The sequence below is a fragment of the Chelonia mydas genome, chromosome 7 (genome assembly GCF_015237465.2).
Source record: "Chelonia mydas isolate rCheMyd1 chromosome 7, rCheMyd1.pri.v2, whole genome shotgun sequence".
NCBI classification, from domain to species: domain Eukaryota; kingdom Metazoa; phylum Chordata; order Testudines; family Cheloniidae; genus Chelonia; species Chelonia mydas.
In genome coordinates, this window is record NC_057853.1 from 104062107 (window position 1) to 104087510 (window position 25404).

At 38.9% G+C, this 25404-nt stretch overlaps 1 protein-coding gene across 3 annotated transcripts in view; it reads right to left on the reverse strand.

Moving 5' to 3' along the window:
* Positions 1-887: 887 nt before the first annotated feature.
* Positions 888-25404, reverse strand: part of ACADSB (acyl-CoA dehydrogenase short/branched chain) — a 31008-nt gene continuing 6491 nt past the window's right edge. For 2 of the 3 annotated variants that reach the window (XM_037905740.2, XM_037905742.2), the window contains 7 exons: positions 23903-24073; positions 16914-17039; positions 16372-16464; positions 7998-8087; positions 6216-6353; positions 5353-5452; positions 888-4126 (listed from right to left, as the gene is read on the reverse strand). In XM_037905740.2, coding sequence (XP_037761668.1) covers positions 4056-4126; positions 5353-5452; positions 6216-6353; positions 7998-8087; positions 16372-16464; positions 16914-17039; positions 23903-24073 — 789 coding nt within the window. In that variant the 3' untranslated portion in view covers positions 888-4055. Of the gene's footprint in view, positions 4127-5352; positions 5453-5762; positions 6078-6215; positions 6354-7997; positions 8088-16371; positions 16465-16913; positions 17040-23902; positions 24074-25404 lie in introns of those variants that run through there. The other variant, XM_037905741.2, reaches the window with a different exon arrangement.

Consider the following 25404-nt stretch of genomic DNA (forward strand, 5'->3'; position numbering starts at 1 on the left):
TCAGTTATTCATATCTGACAATTGAAGAAAAGGGATCAAAGTGGAGAACTTTTAGGTATTTGTGCTGGTTGTTAAATTCAACTTTTTTTCGTGAAAAGAATACCAGATTAATATTGCAAATATGCCCTGGATTTGAGTAAATACGTACAAACTGAAGAAACATTTTAACAGATAAAGTCAAAAAGCTATAGTTAGCTGCTGTAAAACCAGATATTCCATATCTGGAACATTATCATGAGGTGACAGGTTTAATAGCTTTGATGTCAGTTGAAACAGGACTTTTACCAAAGGACTGTAATATGGAAATTTCATGTGTATTTTACCTTGTAACTATAAAAACTATAACAGTCAATATCCTACCACTGAACAATGAGCTCTTCTGTACGAACAATTTTCTAGAAAATACATACATCAGAAAATTAAACTTCAGCTTTGCACTTCCATTGTATCTTCCAACTGAGGATATCAATAAATCCACACCTTCTCAATGCACAGTTGATTACTACAGTACATTCTCAAGCCCTTTATTCATTTAAATGTAATATTATTCAAATAATGGGGCTTCTACTTTAACTAGGAGATTATTCCACAATCTAATAGAACTTACTGGTGAAAATTTCCATCATATCAAACCAATTTTTCCTTTTCTTAATTTCATTCCAATACTCTCTTGCTGCACCTCTTGGACAGAATTAAAAACTATCTAGGTATTTCAAACACATCCAAATCAGATAGCTGAATGCCAGTTCCTCTCTCTATTTGGTGATCAAACTCTACAAATACTTGTAAATTGTTCAGTAATTATTTGGTCAAGTTAAAGATTCCATCTATTTTCAAGAGCAAGTTTCTTTTCAAAATTAATTACTTTGTATTTCACACCAGATTCCTTTAAGACAGTGGATCAAATATTTATTTTTGTTCCTTTTTGTGAAGTTCAAGAGGTCATTTTGCAGAAGCAGTACAGAGTCTTGACATTTGAAGAAAAATATGATTGAGAACAAGAGCATAGATCACATCATATAAAATAGCATATTTTAATATTTTTCCATGCAGAAACCATGCCCTAAATTGATATCTGCCTCAGAGCTTTAACAAGAATGAGTAATTAGTGCACAAAAATCTGACCAAAATTTTTCTACTCGGTCTCAATAAATTACAAAATTCATAGTTCCGATGCCTTATTAAAAATGAGATTGTTAGAGACTCTACAACAGATACAAAATATAGGTGTTATATTTAAAGAAATACAGGCACTTTTTAAAAGACAACCCCAATATTTGTTTTTAATCTAGGAAAGCACAGGTGCAACATTCCTGTTACTGAAGATGTGATTTCAGTGCAGTTGTTCAGCTGGGTTGACTGAAGACACAAGGGGGCATTCATAGGAGCACTGAAGCCACTTTACAACAGCATAACAAAGCTAAAAAGCAGCTGTAAGTCCCATCCTCAGCATGGCAGACTTTCTTGAAGAGGTACAAAGGCAGCTCTGCAACCCATCAAAAGAGCCCTGTTGCGGGAGACAGGAGGGCCAATCCTATGCCCAGGTTATTTTGCAGTGCTAACAGCAGAGGTGCAACTTAGGGAAGTCCTGATGGGTTGCCCTAACCCTGCACCGGGAGCCAACTCAGTTCCCTGAAGACTCAGGCAAGAAGGCACAACCCACTCAGTTGCCAAACCAGAGTCTGCACTGGTGCAGCAATGGAATCTAACTCAAGGAGATTAAATAATTTGGCCCAACGTGACACTGTCCGTTTCTTGGGAGACTAGTGTTTAGGACAGTGGTAAGTAATTTTTTGCCGCAGCAAAGGCTGTAATGGCGTCTTGCCAGAAACTCAATAACTGCAATTAATTTGCACACAAATTTGTTTAGGTCTTTATAGATAAATACACATTTATTTAGTGTTTCTCTTGGAAAGTGCTCTGTACTTACTTATATAACTGCACACAGCACTTTAGACAAACATGTTCTGTATCTCAGTGTTAATGGAAAGACTGGCACTAATTCTCTAAAATCAACTATCTGATGGCTAGCTGAATTTTCAAGATGACCACATGGATAATAGAATGCAGATTTGAGGCTGTTAGGCACATTGCAATATTTTGATTTTTCCAAATCACTTGAAGCGGATCTTTACCAATATGACATACTTCCAGAGAGGTCATACAAAGAGTAGCCCTCTTACACAACCCTTGATATCTGTCCCACAGCAGGTCTTAATAGAAATTCAATATTTTTCCTCACAAAATTTGGATCAAGGCACTTAGGGGCTTGCCCTCACCGCAGTGTTAGCTTCAGGTACTCCTGTCAACATACAAATCTCTAGCTCAAGTTCAGTGGTGCTTTAAACTTCAACTAGCTGGCCCATCAGGGAATGCAGGTTGAAGCTCGAACACTGCTGATGCTCAAGCTAGTAATACAGTGGGGATGCAGCTATAGGCTACAGTTCACCATGTTAGCACAACTCATCAGTTGCTAAGCCAATCAATCTGTGTAGCTCAAGTGTTTCACAGTGTGGCTGCTCTCACTCAAGCTAGGCTAGCTGGAGTGGGGTAACTTGAGCTAACTGTTGCTGTGAAGACAAGCCCTAAAATAATCAATTCTAGTTGAACTGTACCCTCAGCTTCTTTTAGTTTAGCTGGAAGTATGTCTGCAAACAATTTGAAATTTTTTCTCTTGAAAGTCACCAAGGCATTGATCAAATGAATCTTGAAACTTGTTCTCTTCAGCAAAGGGACAACTGTCACCCTAATCTAAGCATTTGTTGGAAGAGTCACTCTACTAAAGCAGTCACATTAAAGCTGAAGCTTCAACCAAGGGAGGAATGGTGCAGGGTTGAAGCACAAGAGTTGCAATGATGAAGCCCCAAATTCTAATCCCTACAGTGATTCCCTTGGTAGCCTTGGGCAAGTCACAATAGTGACCTACAAATAACTTTTATAAAAATGGCACTATGCTTTTTGCTTCTTTCTGATCATGCAGGAGTCTGCTTGTTTTACCTCATAAATATCAAGAATGTTAAGTCTGGTCTTCTGTAGTACTGGTGAAGTATCTCTTAGGACTCTCAAAAAGAAAAGGAGTACTTGTGGCACCTTAGAGACTAACAAATTTATTTGAGAATAAGCTTTCGTGAGCTACAGCTCACTTCATCGGATGCATTCAGTGGAAAATACAGTGGGGAGATTTATATACATAGAGAACATGAAACAATGGGTGTTACCATACACACTGTAACGTGATCACTTAAGGTGAGCTATTAGCAGCAGGAGAGCGGGGGGAAGGAGGGGAACCTTTTGTAGTGGGAATCAAGGTGGGCCATTTCCAGCAGTTGACAAGAACGTCTGAGGAACAGTGGGAGGTGGGGGAGGGTAATAAACATGGGGAAATAGTTTTACTTTGTGTAATGACCCATACACTCCCAGTCTCTATTCAAGCCTCAGTTAATTGTATCCAGTTTGCAAATTAATTCCAATTCAGCAGTCTCTCGTTGGAGTCTGTTTTTGAAGTTTTTTTGTTGAAGAATTGCCACTTTTAGGTCTGTAATCGAGTGACCAAAGAGACTGAAATGTTCTCCAACTGGTTTTGAATGTTATCATTCTTGACATCTGATTTGTGTCCATTTATTCTTTTACATAGAGACTGTCCAGTTTGACCAATGCACCTTTCAAGATCCCCAATCCAGGGAATGCCAAGGGCCAAACTGCCAGATATAATTTAGAATAGGCTAAGACTGCTCTAAGTAACCTCAACTATAGCGGCCCCAAAGGAATCGCTCACCAGAGAAAGGTAGCAAGGATGGCTGAACTATCCAAGTCTATCCATTCTCACCACACCAGACGGCATATAGCTGGCTTTACACCAGCCAATGATACCTCTGCCCTGGGGGAAATCAGCTGCTTCTTCAGATGTCTTTGTGCCCTTTTGTGCCAGTAGAGCAGGTTGAGGATTTATCTCCTGTTTCTTTGTTTACTTCTGTCGAAGTGTAACCCTTGATTTCACCAATGAGGCATGCTGATTCTAAATTTCAGTGTGAACAGTCACAACGTCCTTGCGGTTTTCAGTATTCTTGAGCTATGCATTTTGCAATTGTACTCAGCTGGATATTTGAAGTTCCTTCATATATTGTACCTGAAACAAATCAAAGGAAATAAAACTAAACTAAGCATATTAACAGTAATTTAAATCCTTGTTCTAAAGATCCAATTAGAGCTCTAAGACAATAAAGCAAAGATTCATATTAACAACCAGAAGCAGAGCTGATATTCACATAAAATATTACAGTATTTTACTGTTGACTATAGTGAAGCAAACTTTCTTGTTGGTATATAATATCAATAGTTGACTTATTTTGGGGGGTAAGAAATTTCCATGAACAGCAATTCCCACATTTCAAGTCAAATTTTAAAGTATTTACAGCTGACATCAGCCATTAAAGCCAGAAGTCAGACTAAAACTGTCAAAACTATCAAAGTGACTTAGTACAGGACTTAGAAGCGTAAAGAGCCAAGTAACTTTTGAAAGTGAGACTTGTACTCCTAAGTCACTTTGACACTTTTTAACCCAAACTCTCTCCTCCCTCTTGTGGTTTCAATTTAATTTTTAAGTACCTTTGATAGTAATTTGAACTGAAATTTGGATTGAACAGTAACATTCACACTAAAGCAACACACACACACTTTTTTTTTAACACTGAATTAAATATGATAGACAGACTGACTCATATATCTAGATATTTATGACCCTTATCAGTTTCATATCGCAGTGTTTATTTGTTGAAAGGAAAATATCTCTGACAAATTGGTATCCAGGTAATTGAAACACAAGGGAGGATATGATAGAGATATATAAAATCAGGAGTGGTGTGGAGAAAGTAAATAAGGAAAAGTTATTTACTTGTTCCCATAATATAAGAACTAGGGGCCACCAAATGAAATTAATGGGTAGCAGGTTTAAAACAAATAAAAGGAAGTTCTTCTTCACTCAGCGCACAGTCACCCTGTGGAACTCCTTGCCTGAGGAGATTGTGAAGGCTACGACTATAACAGCGTTTAAAAGAGAACTGATAAATTCATGGAGGTTAAGTCCATTAATGGCTATTAGCCAGGATCGGTAAGGAATGGTGTCCCTAGCCTCTGTTTATCAGAGGGTGGAGATGGATGGCAGGAGAGAGATCACTTGATCATTACCTGTTAGGTTCACTCCCTCTGGGGCACCTGGCATTGGCCACTGTCAGTAGACAGGATACTGGGCTGGATGGACCTTTGGTCTGACCAAGTAAGGCCGTTCTTATGTTAACCTTGAAACAATACCAAACCCATGTCTATATTATATATTCGTAAGTAATTGCTGCTTACCAATTTTGCAGTCTCGATAGTATTTTTCAATTGGATAATCTTTTGTGAATCCAACTCCACCCATCCATTCAATACATTTACTAGTTGTCAGTGTTGCAACCTAAGGAAAATTAGATTCACAATTACCCATCCCAGGACACATCTTTGCCAAGAAGTCAGTCAATGTCATTTGTTCCATCTAATTTCAGAAAAGCAAAGCAATAATTAAAGCAGCAATTGGAGGGAAAGGGAAAGAACGGAGATTTGAGTCACCTATTCTATGCAAACTTTATAAGAATGTTGTTTGTGCACGAATTTAAGGTTCATTCCCACTTCACCCACCTGATGACATGAAGAAGTCAGAATAGTTATTTGCAATAGTCCCTTCCCTACCAAGAAAGAAACTTTAATTGCTGTTTTGGCTACCATTGCAAGTGAAAAGGAAGTGATTCTATGCCCACAGACATTTCTGGATTTTATATCCGGAATTATCATTATGACTGGGAGAGGTGTTCTTGACCACAGATTAATTCCCCCCTACCTTACCATAGCAGTGAATCCTGAGGTGATGGAATCTTTCAGAGCATCTCCTTGAGGGTGAATGCTAGTATTTGAGGTTTTATTGAGTGAATAAATAATACTACACTTCTTTTCTTTAATTCTGCTGTTTGAGGGTTTTTTGTCCTCTATTTAAGAGGGTTATTCTGTTTATCCCTCAGTTGTCCTACTTTCATCCTGTCTGAAAACTGCATGTTGGAAACAAGAGAAAACTATGCTCAATTTACAAAGAAAACAAGTTATTAAGAAACATATTTAGCAAAAATGAGGCTTTAAAACGAAAAGCAAGTGAACTAAGAGTACCAAATAAGGCAAATATTGGTTACCTCGGCAGCATAATACTTGGCCATGCTTGCTTCTTTTCTGAATGGTCTTCCTGCTTCTACGAGTCTGGCTGCATTATAGGTCAGCAACCGTGCAGCTTCCAGCTGGGTGGCCACTTGAGCTATCTGATGTTGCATTCCCTGTAATAAGCAGGCCTGATGTTAGACAGAACTTACAACACATCTAATATTCTTTAAAGTATTATCCAGCTGCCTAACTTCAATATGCAGCAAAATGTGTATTGTTTTTCAAAGATTTAAACCTGCATTCTGAAATAAAATATGATCGTGGATTAATAAAATGTTTTCCCCCCCTCCTTTCTGCACTTTCAGAGGTGGTAAGACTTTATCTGGGCCAGCAGGAGAAAGAAAATCTGAGCCACCTGAAAAATTGCACCTGTCTTTTTTCTTCCCTTCCTCCTGGATACTCAGCTTCATGTGATTGAGGAGGGAGAGCTCCCTGGCTGACTGGTTAGACAGAAGGTTGCACTATAAGGCTGTTGGCTTCTGAGTATTCAAGAGTGGGCTGATAAGCTTTTTTCCTCATTCTGCATCCTGATCAAAACTTCCCTCCCCTCACAATTGGAGTAGAACTGGATTTTGGGGCCCTGCTGTGGTATCACACTAACAGACTTCTGGGAGCAAGGAATGAATATTTCCCTCACTGCCTGATTGATCTGAACATTCGCTTCCTCCCCTCCCCGCCCCCAGCCAATCTTCCGCACAGCAACACAGGGACCCAATGGGCACATTAGGTTGTAAAATTTGTTACAACTTGGTAAGTTGAAGTCTAAATATTAAGATGAATGAACTTGAGTGCCTAGTATTAAATGAGGATATTGATACAATAAGCATCACAGAAACTTGGTGTACCAACGATAATCATTGTGACACAGTAATATCAGGATACAAACTAAAGAGGAATAAGAGTAGGTTACGCTGGCGGGAAAGTGGCACTATATATACAAGAAAGCATAAAGTCAAATATAATCAAACTGTACTACAGAATCTGTATGGATAAAAATTCCATGCTTGAATAGTGAGAGTATAGCAGTAAGAATATACTACTGACCATCTGATCCAGATAGTGATGGTGATTGTGAAATGCTCAGGGAGATTAGAGGGGTTACAAAAATAGAAAACCCAACAACAATAGGAGATTTCAACTATTGCCCTATTGACTGGGTACTTACCGCCTCAGGACAGGATGCAAACATAAAATTTCTAGGTACCATTAATGACTGCTTGTTGGAGCAGCTAGTCCTGGAACCCACAAGGGGAGGCAATTCTTGATTTACTCCTATGTAGAGCAAAGGATCTAGTCCAGGAGGTGAATATGGCTGAACCATTCAGTAATAGTGACTCCAACTCCATTCCCCACCTTAAGGAGATGACGTCTTCTAATGTACTTCCAATTCGGGAATAGCAGTGAATCATGCCCCCGCCGAATGAGTACTTGCACTAGGCACTTAAGAACAGAAGAATGACCACACTGGGTCAGACCAATGGTCCATCTAGTCCAGTGTCCTGTCAGGTTTTAATTAATGTATGAAATAGATGCACAAACAGATGCACAAACACCATTAGATCTGCAGATCATATATGCCAAATTCAGGTTTATCTGAATTTCTTTTCAATTTGCCATTCACAGACATTGAGAAGGGGAGACATTAAATAACACAACAGCACTATAGTTATTCAATCAAATGACTCATTCCTGACATTTTCTATTATGATTACGACTCTTTGAAGTAGACAGCTTTTAATATATACACTGATGAATACCTGAAAATCAAATATGCTTTTCCCAAACTGGACTCTCTCCTTTACATATGGAATTGTGTGGTCAAAACATCCCTGTGCCAATCCCAACATCTGTGAATGAACAGAGAAACAAAGATTACACTGAGTAAACAATTTGTACATTTAATGTACCCAACGGAGGTAATAATTACAGTAATTCTTTTTCTGGGCAGATGGTGTGCCTTTTTAATTTTTCAGCATTCAAGGAGATGAGCTTAGTTTTTCTCTGTAAAAAGAAATATGCTGTGTGTAGTATCAGGAATAATAAAACCAAAGATGATGTAAATACAAAATATAATAAAACAATTCTAACCAGAACCTTAGCTGAGGTTTTACTACTGTTAGAATTCTTGTCCAGGTGAGTCATGATAAAGAGTCTGCATGAAGAACAAGCCTATTCCATAACCATCTGGATACACAGTGAAGCCCTGTAAATCAAGGCAAGACATTAGCGAAAATGATGTGGTGAACTTTTCTGTAAAATTCAGAGGCATCAAAAGATGGCCCAAGTAGTCTTTTCTAATCTCAGTGTATGATCCTGTGAAAAGCCCTAATTGGTATACAGTGATTTTCCTGTCTAAAGCAAACAGTGAATAAATATAAATATATATAGTACCTATAGAAACTCAATTATAATCAAATTATTTTGCTGTTATGAAGGTGCCAGATTGACAGCATAAAAAATTAGAGTAATTTATCTACAGAACTGGTACAAAGGAGGTGGCACAGGAGGTAGCACAGTTCCCCCATAATGTTCTGGAGAGACCACCTTTAGAGGACAGTTTTAAGGGACTGATGCCTATTCAACCTTTAGCAGCTCTACTGAAGCTACCAAAAGGGCAGCCAGTTGTGATGTGGACACCTGCTTATTAACAACTGGAGTAATAGCAACAATTAACTTCATATAGGCCGCCAAAGAGACATCAGACAGCAAAACTTTGAATCATCACCAATCTAGCTGGGATGGATGAAAATTAGTGACCTAGAAACTGAAAGTATTGCAATACAAATCCCCTGAGCCTTTGATTCCCTGAACATGCTGTCTCAAATATCTAACATGTTAGATGAACCCATTTAAACTCTTACTCCTACCTAATGACTCAAAACTGACGTCATAGGAAACAAGTACAAGTTTTTCTTTAACACCAGCTCGGACCACAAATTGAATATAAGCTAACAATGTGACAAAGCTGCAAAAAAGGAGAAGGAAAAAAAAGCTAATATTCTGGGGTGTATTAACAGGAGTGTTTTCCATAAGATGTGGAAGGTAATTTTTCTGCTCTACTCAGCACTGGTGAGGCCTTAGCTGAAGTATTGTGTCCAGTTTTGGGCACCACATTTCAAGAAGGATGTGGATAAAGTCCAAAGGAGAGACATAAAAATGATAAAAGATTTAGAAAACCTGACCTATGAGGAAAGGTAAAAAAATTACCTTTAGTCTTGAGAAAAAAAGACAACTGGGGGGGGGAGGGACGGAGGGAGGGCGGGGTGACCTGAGAAGTCTTCAAATATGTCAATGGCTTTTACAAACATGATGGTGATCAATTGTTCTCCATGTCCACTGAAAGCCGGACAAGTAGTAATCAGCTTAATCTACAGCAAGGGAGATTTATGTTAGACATTAGGAAAAAAGATAGTTAAGTATTGGAATAGGTTACCAAGAGAGGTTGTGGAATCAGTCATTGGACGTTTTTAAGAACTGGTTAGACAAACACCTGTCAAGGATGGTCTAGGTATAGCTTTGTCATGCCTCAGCATGGAGGGAATTGATCTCTTGAGGTTCCTTCCAGCCCTACATTACTGTCATTCCACAGCCTTCTATTAATGCTAATGGGAGTTAAACAAGCATCAGAAATAGAATATACTTGTAATTGGCGAATGTGACGTATCGAGCTCTGGGGCCAGTTGTGTCTGACATACCACAAGGCTGCCACATATCATGACCCCTATTTACTATTTGGGGGGGAAATTAAAATCTCCTATAAAAACCACACTTTTAAAAACAGCATTTATGCCAGCTTCTGACAGACTGGTCTGAGCAAGGATGATCAAGCAAAGATTTTCAGGTCTGGATAGAAGATTAATACTCATGAAGAATATTTTATTGCAAAGAAAATCATGAAGAAAAGATCCCACAAGCTTTCATAACTCTTCTTACAAGAGAGGGACTATTAGAGAATCCATTAATAATAGTGAGACAATATGGGTGAAATAATATCTTTCACTGGACCAACTTCTGTTGGTGGGAGAAACAAGCTTTTGAGCTACACAGAGCTCTTCTTCTGCTTGTGAAAGGTACTCAGAGCATCACAGTTAAATACAAGGTCAAACAGTTAGTTTAGCATAAGTAGTTAGCACATATTCTAAGGGGACATTCAAGGTGAAGTGGCCCATTAACATCACTGTAGTCATAGGACAAAAATGGAAGTTAGTGAGTTACAGATTGTTGTAAAAGCCATAAATTCATTGTCTTTATTAAGGCCATGATTTTTAATGTCTAGCAAAGTTATGAATTTACTAGTAAGAGTCAGATGCACAATTAAACCAATTAGGATCCTAGCTGGTTTCATTCTGTATTCAGCTACACGTATAGAACTTTCCTAACAGGAGCAAAGAAAAAGACAGAAAATGAAACAAACAAGAGGCACGTGCAACAAAAAATAGAGATGGAAAGGGAGACAGACAAGGGACATGAACAGATGGTAAGAAAGCAGAATTAACAGTGATGATCCTGAAACTGGAATCTCACAAAAATAAAACAACGCCCCCCAAAAAACCAAACAAACAAAAAACAATACCTTTTCCACTGAGAATGATCTGGGCCACTAGAGTATAAAGGTGGGCTGCTAAAATTTGGTAACCAACTATTTGATCAGATGAACTACGTTACTTTATTTTTATACGGTGCCCCAACGGTGTTATTTTACAGAGCCTTAGGAAGACAGGTCTTTGACTGAAAGCCAAGTGTCCCAATCAGAGAAGACAAGCGCCTTTCCAGTAATTAAAGTGGGGGGGGGGGGGGCGCAGAGTTTTTATTTTTCAAACATGAATTCAAGGGGGCAGGGAAAGATTGTACACATAGGCCAGAGCTATATAGGAGAAATTACAAGGGTTATGTTATCCCAGATTCCATAGATGCTTCCTCCAGAGCCACTGGAACTCAAACAGTATTTATCCTCTACTCGCTCTTAAAATTCTGGAGGAACACAGTACAAAATAAAATAAAAATAGATAAAGGGAAGAAGAAAATATAGTTGTAGTACATTCTTAATTAGCTACACTATATGCTACCCTTTTCCACTGCACTGAAGACAAACAAATGAGCACATGTAACTTCACATATAACTCTTTTACATTAAAATTATTTGAAACTGTTTTCATAGAAACAATCACATTTATAAGAAATTCATTTCCTTCTAAACTATTACTACTGCAAAACTGAACTCAATTCTACAGGGTTTTTAGAATAGCTGTTCTTCATTCAGGCACATTTCTCTTCATTTGAAGGTGCCAAAAACAAGTATTAGCTAAGATATAACAAATACCTACCTTAACTTTTAATTAGGTTACAAGGGTAACTCGCAGTAATTAGATTAAGACCTTGACAGTGTACTTTACTGCCAGAAGAGCTATGTTATTTATATCTCTGAGAACAATCGGAGCCAGTGATCTAGATTTTTTTAAGGCCATACCTGACAAAGTCTAATCACAGATAATCTTCAGAAATGATGGAAAAGCCAACCCTATTTAGTGTCATGCTACATTACCATGTGGAAAGCATGCATTTAGGCACGACCTATTACTCCTGGTCTGTCTGCCAGCAGCTGGAAAAGGAATAAGGAAGAATAACAGCCTTCAAAATGATAGGGACAGACACATCACCTCTACTGCATAACAAAAATAATATTTTTGCATTAATTATATTTCCCTTTAAAAGCAAAGGTTGAATGATAAAAACAGCCACAAAACCAAATCAACTTTTATAGGGCTGGACTCTGTTCTCAGTTAAAACAATTAGAATTTCAGGATCTGAATCTGACTCATAACTAAATAGCACATATTTTAAATAATCCAGAAACTCAATTGATATTTTGGTCTAAGGTGCCCTAATGTACATTTTTTAAAGTACAACACCACAAACTTAGCAGACTTCCATTATAACATATCAATTTTGTTCTGGGACCTTTTCATGATTAAGATAAAAAGCTAATATCAAATGTCATTTGCTAAGTATGCAACCAATTTTGTAAGCACTAAATATTATATTTTATTCTTACACCATTAATATCATCTGCAGTATCAGTCAAATAGCTGAATTTGTTTTTTGAAAAATTAACACACATGATGGAAGATATGCACTGTTGTTGTAGCCATGTCGGTCCCAGGATATTAGAGAAACAAGGCAGGTGAGGTAATATCTTTTATTGGACCAACTTCTGTTGGTGAGAGAGAGGCCTGGTCTACACTAAGAGTTAGGTCAACGCCAGGCAGCTTATGTCAATCTATGTAAGTACTTACACTAAAAGGCCTAATCAACGCGGAGTGCAGCAAAAGAATTACCTCTTGTGTCTTGTTTACAACACTCCTGCTAATATACCCCAGAATGATGTCTGCTTTTTTTGCAACAGTGTTACATTGTTGACTCATATTTAGCTTGTGGTCCACAATAACCCCCAGATCCCTTTCCGCAGTACTCCTTCCTTCACAGTCATTTCACATTTTGTGTGTGTGCAACTGCTTGTTCCTTCCTAAATGGAGTACTTTGCATTTTTCCTTGTTGAATTTCATCCTATTTACTTCAGACCATTTCTCCAGATCATTTTGAATTATAATCCTATCCTCCAAAGCACTTGCAACCCCTCCCTGCTTGATATCGTCCTCAAACTTTATAAGTGTACTCTCTATGCCATTACCTAAACCAGACCCAGAACTGATCCCTGCAGTACCCCATTCATTATGCCCTTCCAGCATGACTGTGAACCACTGAAACTGCTCTCTGGGAAGGTTTTCCAACCAGTTTTGCACCCAGCTTATAGTAGCTCCATCTAGCTTGCATTTCTTTGTTTAAGAGAAGGTCATGCGAGACAGTATCAAAAGCTTTACTAAAGTCAAGATATACCAGGTCTACAGCTTCTCCCCTATCCACAAGTCTTGTTACCCTGTCAAAGAAAGCTATCAGGTTGGTTTGACACAATTTGTTCTTTAAAAATCCATGCTGTTACTTATCACCTTATTATCTTCTAGATGTTTGAAACTGATTGCTTAATTATTTGCTCCATTATCTTTCCAGGTACAGAAGTTAAGCTGACTGGTCTGTAATTCCCCAGGTTGTCCTTATTTCCCTTGTTAGAGATGGGCAAATATAGTGCCATTTTCCAGTCTTCTGGAATCTCTCCCGTCTTCCATGACTTTTCAAAGATAATTGCTAATGGCTCAGATATCTCCTCAGTCAGCTCCTGGAGTATTCTAGGATGCACTTCATCAGGCCCTGATGACTTGAAGACATCTAATTTGTCTAAGTAATTTTTAACTTGTTCTTTTCCTATTTTAGCCTCTGATCCTACCTCATTTTCACTGACAGTCACTGTGTTAGACGTCCAATCACCACCAACCTTCTTGATGAAAATGAAACAAAGAAGTCATTAATCACCTCTGCCATTTCTGTTATTATTTCCCCCCCTCATTGAGTAACGGGCCTACCCTGTCCTTGGCCTTCCACTTGCTTCTAATGTATTTGTAGAATGTTTTCTTTTTATCCTTTATGTCTCTAGCTAGTTTGATCTCGTTTTGTGCCTTGGCCTTTCAAATTTTGTACCTACCTACTTATTTGTTTAGATTCATCCTTTGCAATTTGACCTAATTTCCACTTTTTCTAGGACTCTTTTTTGATTTTTAGATCATTGAAGATCTCCTGGTTAAGCCTGGGTGGTCTCTTGTCATACTTCCTATCTTTCCTACGCAGTGGGGTAGTTTGCTCTTGTGCCCCTTAATAATGTCTCTCTGAAAAACGGCCAACTGTCTTCAGTTGTTTTTCACCTTAGATTTGCTTCCCATGGGATCTTACCTACCAACTCCCTAAGTTTGCTAAATTCTGCCTTCTTGAAATCTATTGTCTTTATTTTGCTGTTCTCCCTCCTACCATTCCTTAGAATCATGAACTCTACCATTTCATGATCACTTTCACCCAAGCTACCTTCCACTTTCAAATTCTCAACCAGTTCCTCCCTATTTGTGAAAATCAAATCTAGAGCAGCCTTTCCCTTAGTAGCTGTCTCCACCTTCTGAAACAAAAGATTGTCTCCAATACATTCCAAGAACTTGTTGGATAATCTGTGCCCTGCTGTATTATTTTCCCCAACAGATGTCTGAGTAGTTGAAGTCCCCGATCACCACCAAGTCCTGTACTTTGGATGATTTTGTTAGTTATTTAAAAAAAAAAAAAAGCCTTATCTACCTCTCCTTCCCGGTTAGGTGGTCTGTAGTAGACCCCCTACCATGACATCACCCTTGTTTTTTACCCCTTTTATCCTTATCCACAGACTTTCAACAAGTCAGTCTCCTATTTCCGTCTCAACCTCAGTCCAAGTGCATACATTTTTAATATACAAGGCAACACCTTGATTTTTTTTCCCTGCCTGTCTTTCCTAAGCAAGCTGTACCCTTCTATACAAATATTGCAGTCATGTGTATTATCCAACCAAGTCTCTGTGATGCCAACTATGTCATAGTTGTGTTTATTTACTAGCATTTTGAGTTCTTCCTGCTTATTCCCCATACTTCTCGTATTAGTATACAGACATCTAAGATACTGATCTGATTTCCCCCCCAGGTTCTGTCTTCTCTCTCCTTTACTCCTGCTGTAACAGACCATACTCTCCCCAAATTCTGACCCTTCTTCCAGGTGTCCATGTTTTTAACTTACCTGTGGGTTCCCCCTTCGAACTAGTTTAAAGCCCTCCTCACTAGATTAGCCAGTCTGTATCCAAATATGCTTTTCCCCTTCCTCGATAGGTGGGCCCCATCTCTGTTTAGCAGTCTTTCTTCCTGGAACAGCATCCCGTGGTCAAGGAAGCTGAGGCCCTCCTGGCGACACCATCTTCGCAGCCAGGTGTGCACCTCCAGGATGCATCTGTCTCTGCCCGGGCCCCTACCCTTGACCAGAAGGATCTAAGAGACCACCACATGTGCTCCCAACTCCTTCACCCTTACTCCCAGAGCCCTGTAGTCACTTCTGATCTGCTGAGGGTCATACCTCACAGTATCATTAGCGCCCACATGGATGAGTAGCATAGGGTAGCAGTCAGAGGGCCGGATGATCCTCGACAATCCCTCCATAACATCTCAGATATGGGCCCCTGGCACGTAGCATACCTCCCAGGATGCCATGTCAGAGCGACAGATGGGTGCCTCCATCCCCCTCAGAAGAGAGTCATCAACCACCACTACCTTACGTTTCCTCCTGGGAATGGTGACTGCAATCCTCCCAGCCTTGGGGGTACATGGTTTCTCCTCCTCCCCCTTTGGGGGTGATTCCTCATCACTTATTGCCCGGGGAGCATATCGGTTTTCCATCACCAAGGTGGATGGGTTCAGAGCAGGGTTGAAGCACTGCCTGCTGCCAGAAGCAACCAGCAGCCAGTGTCGTCCCTGTGACAGAACCATATCCTCCTCCCCTGGTGTGACAGCAGTCCTCTCTAGCTGGATAGCTTCCTCGGCCTTGCATGTCTCCATATGAATACTTTCGAGGAATTCCTCATGGGCATGGATGTGCCTCAGTCTAGCCACCTCCTCCTGTAGCTCTCCCACCTGCTTCCTGAGAGTTTCCACCAGCAGGCATCTTTCACACTGGATGTGCTAACTACTTATGCTAAACTATCTGTTTGATCTTGTATTTAGCTGTAACACTCTGAGTACCTTTCCCAGACCTGAAGAAGAGCTCCGTGTAGCTTGAAAGCTTGTCTCACTCAGCAACAGAAGTTGGTCCTATAAAAGATATTATCTCACCCACCTTGTCTCTCTAATGATGATGACATTTTAGATATATTTGAAAATTAATAAATTAAGCATTGGAGATTAACTGCTGTTTGTTCTCAAAATAGACTATTACAATGGAAACAGAATTTTGCATTATTAAAAGCAATACTATGTACAATAATCAGTATAATGTATAGTCCTATACCAAACATTATTTCATCTTACAAAAAAGAAGAGTGACATCTAGTGGCAACACGGATTCTTTTCATAAGGTATTTTCTTAATTTTCCCTTACCAACCTCTTTCTTATAATATTTTAAATGTTTCACTCCAAATTCAAACTACAGAATTATCACATTAAATATTAAACAATGTTACCCACCTGTGCAGCAATACCTATTCTGCCCACATTTAGCATTCCAATTGCATACTTATAACCTTGTCCAAGCTGTCCCAGGATATTGGTTTTAGGAACCTAAAGAATAAAACCACTCAATTATTCCTTCTTTTCTGTTCTGTAACTGCTAGTACGCTCACAGCTGAATCAGTGTGAATGTTTTATTTAACATGTCTCATAACTGAAGGCAGCAATATAAAATGGGCACCTGACTCCCATAATACTTTTGTTGAACCCTCCCCAACACACACAGGATTATAAGAAGGATGACAGAGAAAATTACTCAGAATTGGACCACTAATGAAAACCTGTATCACTGAGGTGCCAAGTGAGTAATCTAAGTCCCTTAAGTCCTGATTTTCAGGGATGCCGGGCAGCCACAGCTACCCCCAAAAATTTAGCATCTGTGAAAATCAAGTGCTTACCAAGTCTTCTTTCCTAATCCTGTATCATACTCAAAATGTATGCAAGTTACACTTAACAAGGTTACTAAATTTCCGCTTAAACCTCTAGAACACTTACTGTACCTTTACATTTTCAAACGTTACGGGGCATGTAGAACTTGCTCTGATTCCCAGTTTATCTTCCTTTTTCTCTACATGTAGGCCCTCTGTGCCACGATCTACTATGAAGCATGTAATTCCCTTGTATCCCTAAGCAATGAATAAAAAACAAAGAACTGACTTTTAAGATAAAACCAAATGGGATTTGAATATTTGATTTCTATATTGCAGTATAAACCTGTTAAATACTATATTAATGTACAAAATGTGGAACCATCATCTATTTTATTTTCCCCAGCTATATCTTTTGCAATTGCAATAATTTAACAAAGGTCAAGTCATCTCTTTCTGTAGAAAAAATAACAGAGAAAAAAGCACATTTAGAACAGTCTGAGTGGCTCTCTTGGCCATATAAACCATATGGTGAGAGGGAGAGCTTCAAATAAAGGGGGAAGGATAGGGTCTGTAATACCTATATAGAATGCAAAGCAGTTGGAAATTCTGGCCCAATCCTGCAGGCCTCATGCAACTGAAGTTCCTGCTCTGCGCTCCTTTGAGCTCACTTTACCCGACAGCAAATCCCGTTTTTGCGCTGTGCTCCCATTGACTCTCCTACTGAAACCGCCCACTTCTACTCGGAGGTGGAAGAATTAGCATTGCTCTCTGAAGCATCACACCATCTTATCAGAGAAATCCTGAGGCCTTTCCCATGAAATCAGGATTTTCAGAGTGGCTGTGTCCTGCGCTTCACCCCATTTCCAGCAATCAGAACCCAATTTCAGCAGAGCCCCAAAGGCCTGATCCTTTGAAGTACCATCAATTTCCATTGATATTAGAGGGACCAGGGGAGTTTAGCACCTTCACAAGCCTTAATAGGAGGCATTCATGTGGTGAGGCTGCAGACAGCTATTATGTATATGACAGCTGGGGATGTACATGGCGTTAGGCACCATTCTTTTGCCCATTTCCACGTACAATCTTCTCCTTCTATGCTGTAAAATAGAGTCTTACTCCTGGGAGAATTCTGTGCCACTGCGCACATGAAGAATTCATGTCCAGCGCAGAAATTTTTTTTCTGCCCAAGAAGTGCTGCAGTTCTGCTTTTTGCCCACCAGAGACTGCTGTGATGCCAGAACATACAGCAGCGGCTGGCCAGCAGTAACACCCTGCAGCCTGCTGCGTTAGAATCATATAGAATCATAGAATACCAGGGTTGGAAGGGACCTCAGGAGGTCATCTAGTCCAACCCCCTGCTCAAAGCAGGACCAACCCCCAATTTTCGCCCCAGATCCCAAATGGCCCCCTCAAGGATTGAACTCACAACCCTGGGTTTAGCAGGCCAATGCTCAAATCACTGAGCTATCCCTCCCCCCCGTTCATCACAGCATCCTGCCTGTAGAGCCAGGTTAGGAGGCATGGGATCTGGGCAGAGGACAGACAGAGTGGGGCACACAGGAAGCTTGCTGGGGGGTCATGGACTGGGGTTCAGAAGGGCTAGTTGAGGGGGGCAGACTAGGGCAGGACTCAGGAACTAGTGGGGTGACAGCATTGAGCCAGGCTCTGAATGGGAAGGGGTGCAGGGCCACACGGGCATGGGAGCAAATGTGCCTGACTGAATGGCTAGGGGTCAGTCAAGGCCTGCATGGTGGAGGCTCCCCAACTCCCTATCCCTCCTCCCAAAAACTGTTCCATACTTCTGCCACCCACATGCAACAATCCTCCAGGTTCACTCCCAGGCTCCTTCCCTCTCCCTCAGCTTCTCCATTAGCCCTGACTCCCCCAAGCCTTTGCATTGCTTCTGAGGGATGCGGGAAATACGTTTCTGTATTGTAGTTTAAATGAATTACTCAAAGTTCTGTATTAATTTGCCTAGTAAGGAATCAATTTGTCAAAAAAAAAAAAAAATTCTGAACTTTTGTCGTCTATATTATTACAGACATACTTGCTGACAGGTATTTTGAAATAAATTACCAAAATAATTGAAACTGATGTGATTATATTGTGTTATTTTGACATAAAATATGCAGAATTTTAAAATATTATGCACAGAATTTTTAATTTTTTTGTGCAGAATTCCCCTAAGACTAAATAGAGGGGAGCATCTAGTTGAATATTAACATGAAGTCTAAGTTAATAACTATATCCTTCCATAATGGTTTAATTTTTACTTCTGTATGTTAATTTTAAAATGTAAATAATTTAAAGGTTTCTTTCACAGAAACAGGATTAAAAAATAGATGTCTATTGTCATATAATGCTTATTTAATATTAATCACAATGATCAAAAATTAATATTCATCAAGACTGTAAAAGAGAAAAAAATATGTAACTAGGTTCTTGAGTCTTTTCAGTGTTCATTTGTAAATAGCGTTCCTGCAACATCATTGAAAGATATTTCCCAGTTTCTGTACTGTTATTTTCTATTTCATATTATGTAACACTGTTTAATTTATGTCATTCTCCAATCCCCGGGTCCACTGATTTGTTTACATCTTCTTCATACTGATAAAATCCACTACAAAAAGTCTGAAGTATTGAATTTGATAATTTATCAATTTATTATTACTGATAGCTCTTACTAGTATGTCTGGTATTTTATGCCATTTCTAAATCTGGTTAAACATGTATTTCATAACACAGAAGTTACCTTAAATACTTGAACCCAACATAATCAGAGCTTTCTAGAAAACAAAAAAAAGTTAGTATGCCTTTTTTAGTATTACATCTAAAGCATCTAGGTGAGTCACGAGACTTATTATATGTGGAGATGGTAGTGGTGCTAATAATTAAGGTTTTCGGACACATCCCTTTAGAAGACCCTCTTTTCAATTGTTTATAACAGCTTTGCCAAACTTTAACTGTTCAGGCTAAAATTTTCCATGCTGGCTGTTAACCTCATGGGGGTAGAGGGGAGCAGCGGAATTTCAGCAAACATGTTCCAGCCATTTTCAAGATTAGAGAAAATACATTTCCCCCCGGTAAAATACTTCTTAGCACCACTTCATTGAGACCCTCCAAAGCCTCCAGGCTTTGGTGCAGGGATTTCAAATTTGGCATGGCAGTAGCTTTTCTTGTTCCCATGAAAAACTGCCAAATTATAAGCCTTTGAAAGATCTCAGTTCACACATGTTCAGTACAGATTTGTTAGTTTGGCACCTAAATTCTCTAAAGATTCCACCCCCACTGAGGATGCTTCATTCCCAGATTGCACTTGCTCCTCCCATCTGCCAGGTGCTGCTGTGACAGTGGACACAGGGAAGGAGAGCAGGAAAAACATCTCTTTTGTGCTCTCAGTGCTTCTCCTGCTGCAGCCCAGGCAGTGTGGAGATGGAGGAATCAGCCTGGCTGGAATGCAGTAGAATGAGGAATCAGGCCCGAAGGGCAGGGCGGGAGTGACAGAGAGGAAGACTGGGACTGAAAAATAATGGGACTGTCCAGCAAAGAGAGTGGGATCGGTGGGATACAGACTGAGATTGCATTAAGAGCCTGGGGAGACTGGAGCAGAGAGGCATTGTGGGGACTGAGATGGTAAGGAGCCTGGGAGAGAGTGATGGGAGAGATTGGATGGTGAAGGAAAGACTTGGACTTAGACAAGGAGACCAGAGGGAAAGATTTAGATTTCTTTTCTCTTTATCCCTCACACATCCTCAGGTGCGTAGGGCATCCACCCAATTTCCACCATTTACTTAGGTCTTGTGCTCTGTTCAGGCTGCTGAGTCCTGTTGATGGATTTAGCTTCTTTCTTTATTGCTCTGCATCATGTTTCCTTAGGTCACCCTTTTTTTTCCTCTTCCCAGGTGGTGTCCATGTTATCTCTTGACGTGGAAGTCAAGTTGGTGGCATCATTAATAGTGTGTCCTAAATATGTCCATCATTGTCTTCTTATCATGTTTGATGCTTTAGGTTGGTTTGCTCTACACAGAATTTCTGATGTTGCAAGAAACTTTTTCCAATGGACTTTGAAGACCTTCCACAGGCATTTTACAATTACAATTTCTGTTGTAGATTTCCATGACTCTGCTCCATAAAGGAGGACAGACATGATGCTGGTGTTAAAAATCCATATTTTCATATGAGCGCCAATCATACTACTATTTCAAATCTTTTCAAGCTTATGAAAGCTGTTTGCTGTTTTTTATATTTATTGCTTGACATGTAGCATGGTGTCACTATCACTGCACGTCTGACTCCCCAAACAAGTAAAATTATTTCTTCCTAATGTTTCTGAGTATACGTTAATGGTTGCTTTTGGGACACCAATAGCCATATATTGTCCTCCCCTTGTTTATCAACAAACCAACGTGTTTTGCTGTGTCTGCCAAAAGCTGGATTTTTTTTCTATTAAATAATGTGTCAAACTAAGCAGCAAAAATGCCATCAGCAAAAACAAGGTCACCCAATTGTGCTTTATTCACTTAGACTTGCTAGGCAAAAAGACGAATTGGATTAGAAGCCTGGGTAAGGGAGTGGAGACTGTGATTGATTAGGCAAGGAAACAGACTGGGACAAGGAGCCAGAGAAAAGGCAGAGACTGGTATATGGAGTTGGAAGTGGGGAGAAGCAGGGCTATCACAGAGACAGTCTGTCTGAGGGGACAATGGCAGAATGGGTCAGGTCTTGTGGATGCAGAAAGAGGGACAGAAGAGTATGACCACTTAGAGCACACCCCCAGGAGAACCTAGAAACGAACCTAAGATTCCTCTGCTGTCAGCAACTATTTGTGAAACCCAATGACAAAGTGTTTCTCTCATCCACCTCTAATGGCTAGTCCCCATAAAGGATGACAAACTACGACCGCTATCAGTTACCAAGTTAGCTCAAGCAGGTCTATGAAGAGGATCTAAAGGTTCCAACACTGTGGATGATGCACACAGAGGTCAGTATAATTCCATATGAGGGAATTCCTATTTTTCAGTTTGCAACCTTGACATGTATAATTTCCTAGTTTTTTTTAAAAAAAGCAATCAAAAGTTAGGATAAACTCAAATTAGGATTGCCCGTTAATACTATTTTTTCAACAGCACACACCTAACTTTTTCAGTATTCAGAATGGACTTGGAATGGGATAAATCAGGACTGTACAGTGAAAGAGAGTGGTCTGTAGGATACCTGCTTCGTTTGTTGCAGAAGCTGGAAGGTGTGTACTGAATGCGGGGGTTGGAAGAAGAGAAAGTGTGGTCTCATGGTTAAGGCAGCTGAGCACTATCCTGGAGAATTGGTTTCTAACCCTGCCTCTATCACAGAGTTTCTATGTGATGCAAGGCAAATCACAAACTAAACTTTGCACAGATGTCCACTCAATTGTGTATTCCTCATTTTATGAATGTCAAAATAAGACCCCCGGAGCTGAGCACTCACATCTGCAACTGAAGTTACTAGAAACTGTGTTTTGAACATTTAAAGGGCTATATAAAATACCAAGTATTCTGAAAAAATCAGGTCCTAGGTGACTCAAATTGGGGCACCCAAAATTAGTGGACACTTTTGACCTTAGTCACTCTGTGCTTCAGTTCCCCATCTATAAAATGGGGGTAATACTACTACCTCACAGCACAGTGGAATTGGGAAAATAAATTAGTTAACATTAGTGAAGCACTCAATTGCTACAGTATCATAGAAAAGTCCAAGAGGAAATTAATTTTGTATTCAGATCACAGTTTTAATAGTGTGCAGTAAATAAGGCATGGGACAATATATATGGATTGCATAAGCAACCTTAATTCTGGAATTTGCTAATTTTTGGCTACTTCACTTTACAACCTTAATATTCTCTTAGCATAATTACTGGCTGCAATATTTATAAGCTTTGTGTAAAATACAGGTTACATGATATTTCGGTATATAATCCTATATTGATCTATTCTCACATAGCACATATGTAATTCCCATTTACACTAATGGCAGCTGCACACAAATGGCATTTAACTGAAATTATATTTTGTGTTCATGTGAGACTTATCCCATTCATTAACTACTGCACTTCAATTTATAGTTTGAAACTGTCTGTTTGTTGACACAGAAACACATTGCTTCCTTGAATTAATAACTTGCCTCTAAATTTCAGTGTTCATGGAAGAGATTAAAAATAGACTTAGTTGAATTTCAGTGTATCTAATATTATGGAACTTTTTCTTAATTTAAGTTGTCTACCTATTTATGAATGAAGAAATTAAATAAATAAATAAACAGAATCAAATCAATAAATAAATATAGACCTGGATTGGAAATGACATGATTTTCAACTAAAAAGTCAGCTCTTCACTGATGGAACTAAAAAACCCTTTTGATCAGTTGAAACATAAACTTAAATAACTACGTTTTATAAATATTTTCAAGTTAGGCTTTTTTTTTTTTTTTTTTTTAAATGGGTCACTCCAAAACAATGCTAATAAATAAACAAAACACCTTTTCTTATAATTTAGTTTTGCAGCTGCTCAGTTTTCACCTTTCAATTGCACCATCTTTTTCAGTTAACTGGTGGAAATGTTTTTACATTTTAAACTATACAGTTTAGGATTTTTTATCTTTACCTTACTTATACCTAAACTGATAAATGAAAAAACATGGCATGTCTCTTTTCAAATGTGCTTTGTCACATGGGCATGTTTTAATATTGTACTAACTTTTCCTTTCCATTGCATATAGGCCTAGTTCTATTGCACTTTTAATCACAGTATCCTGCCAATACCAAATCATTAAAAGATAAGACAATAGAAGTGCCATTAAGATTCAGAATGTCTTTGATGACACATGATATGTCAATATTTGCTGGGTCCCTCATTTGGGCAGTTACTGTTTTGACATTTTTATTTTCCCAGGTGTGTGAAGAAATTTGTTAAAATACTCACCAGGTTCTCCATTTTTGTCATATAGATGATTCAGGGAAAATATGACTAATTTTTAAAAATCAGTATTTAGTGGGAGCAAGATGCAAAGAATTTACACCACATTACATCAGTATCATATTATCAACAGCCACAGGAAATAGTCACAACTGTTCCTTAGCAACTTACCAAAGAAGCATTTGCATTTGCCAACACGAAAAACACTCCTGCCTGTTCTGCAAAGCTTATCCACATCTTTGAGCCATTGATAATATAGTAGTCTCCCTTCTTATCAGCATGAGTCTTCAAAGAAAATGCATCACTGCCAGATCCAACCTCGGAAAGGCAGAAACTGCCTGTCTATCAATTGAAGGGAAAACTACATTATAGGTTTTATTTAAAATATATGCATAGCATGCAACATTAATATAAGACTTGAAAGGAAAATAAGTATAAAGTTGTTAAATATTTCAACCATCTTAACCTACATATTGCGGGTTGTATCAGTTAGGTTTATAAGTGTGAACACAGGGTTGTCTAGAGGTTAGAGCTAGGGAGAACGAAGTCATGACTTTTGCAACATCTTCCCTGCTCTCCCAAACTTACTTACTACCTTATAAGGTTTTTTGAGGATTAATATTGGTATAGTACTGATCCTTGGATAAAAGCATGTCCTCTGGAATGGTGGCTGAAGCATGAAGGGGCATATGAATGTCTAGCATATCTGGCATGTAAATACCTTGCAACACTGTCTACAAAAGTGCCATGCGAACGCCCGTTCTCACTTTCAGGTGACATTGTAAATAAGAAGCAGTCAGCAGTATCTCCCATAAATGTAAACAAACTTGTCTGTCTTAGCAATTGGCTGAACAAGGAATAGGACTGAGTAGACTTGTAGGCTCTAAAGTTTTACACGGTTGTGTTTTTGAGCGCAGTTATATAACAAAAAAAAAAGTTTACACTTTCACGATAAAGAGAGATTGCTCTACAGCACTTGTATGAGGTGAATTGAAAAATACTATTTTTAAAATCATTCTTACAGTGCAAATATTTGTAATAAAAATAATAATATAAAGTGAGCACTGTTTAATAAATTTCAATTGGTATTCTACTGTTTACCAAAGCTATTAATCACAATTAATTTTTTTTAATCGCAGTTAATTTTTTTGAGCTAATCACGTGAGTTAACTGCAATTAATCAACAGCCCTAGTACTAACTAGCTAACTGTATTTCAGGGTTTGACCTACCAAGTAAGCTGTCTTAGTGGTTCTGCCGGAATGCTGTGTTCTGCCAAAAAGAAAAAAAACCCAGAGTATGGCAACTGTTCTGGGACCTCAATTAAGGAGACAGGGCAGATTACAGACTGATATCAGTTTCTGTAACTCATGCTGAGTAGTTCCTTACAATTTATCCCATTGAAATCTATGGGTAACAGAGTAAGATACTAAATACAAGTACAGGTTATAGAATCTAGGTCTTAAGCACTAGAACATTTATGAAATACTGTAAATAACATGATTTACATACTTGAAAAAGTCTAATATTCTAAATACCTTTTTCTAACAAACAAGTGGAAAAATCTCACATTTCTGCCTGACGTCTTGATGTTAGAATACTGTCAAACTGACCTCGATGTGTTGTCACAACCCAATCTTACATGAGCTGCATTCAGATTTAATTTTGGTACTCC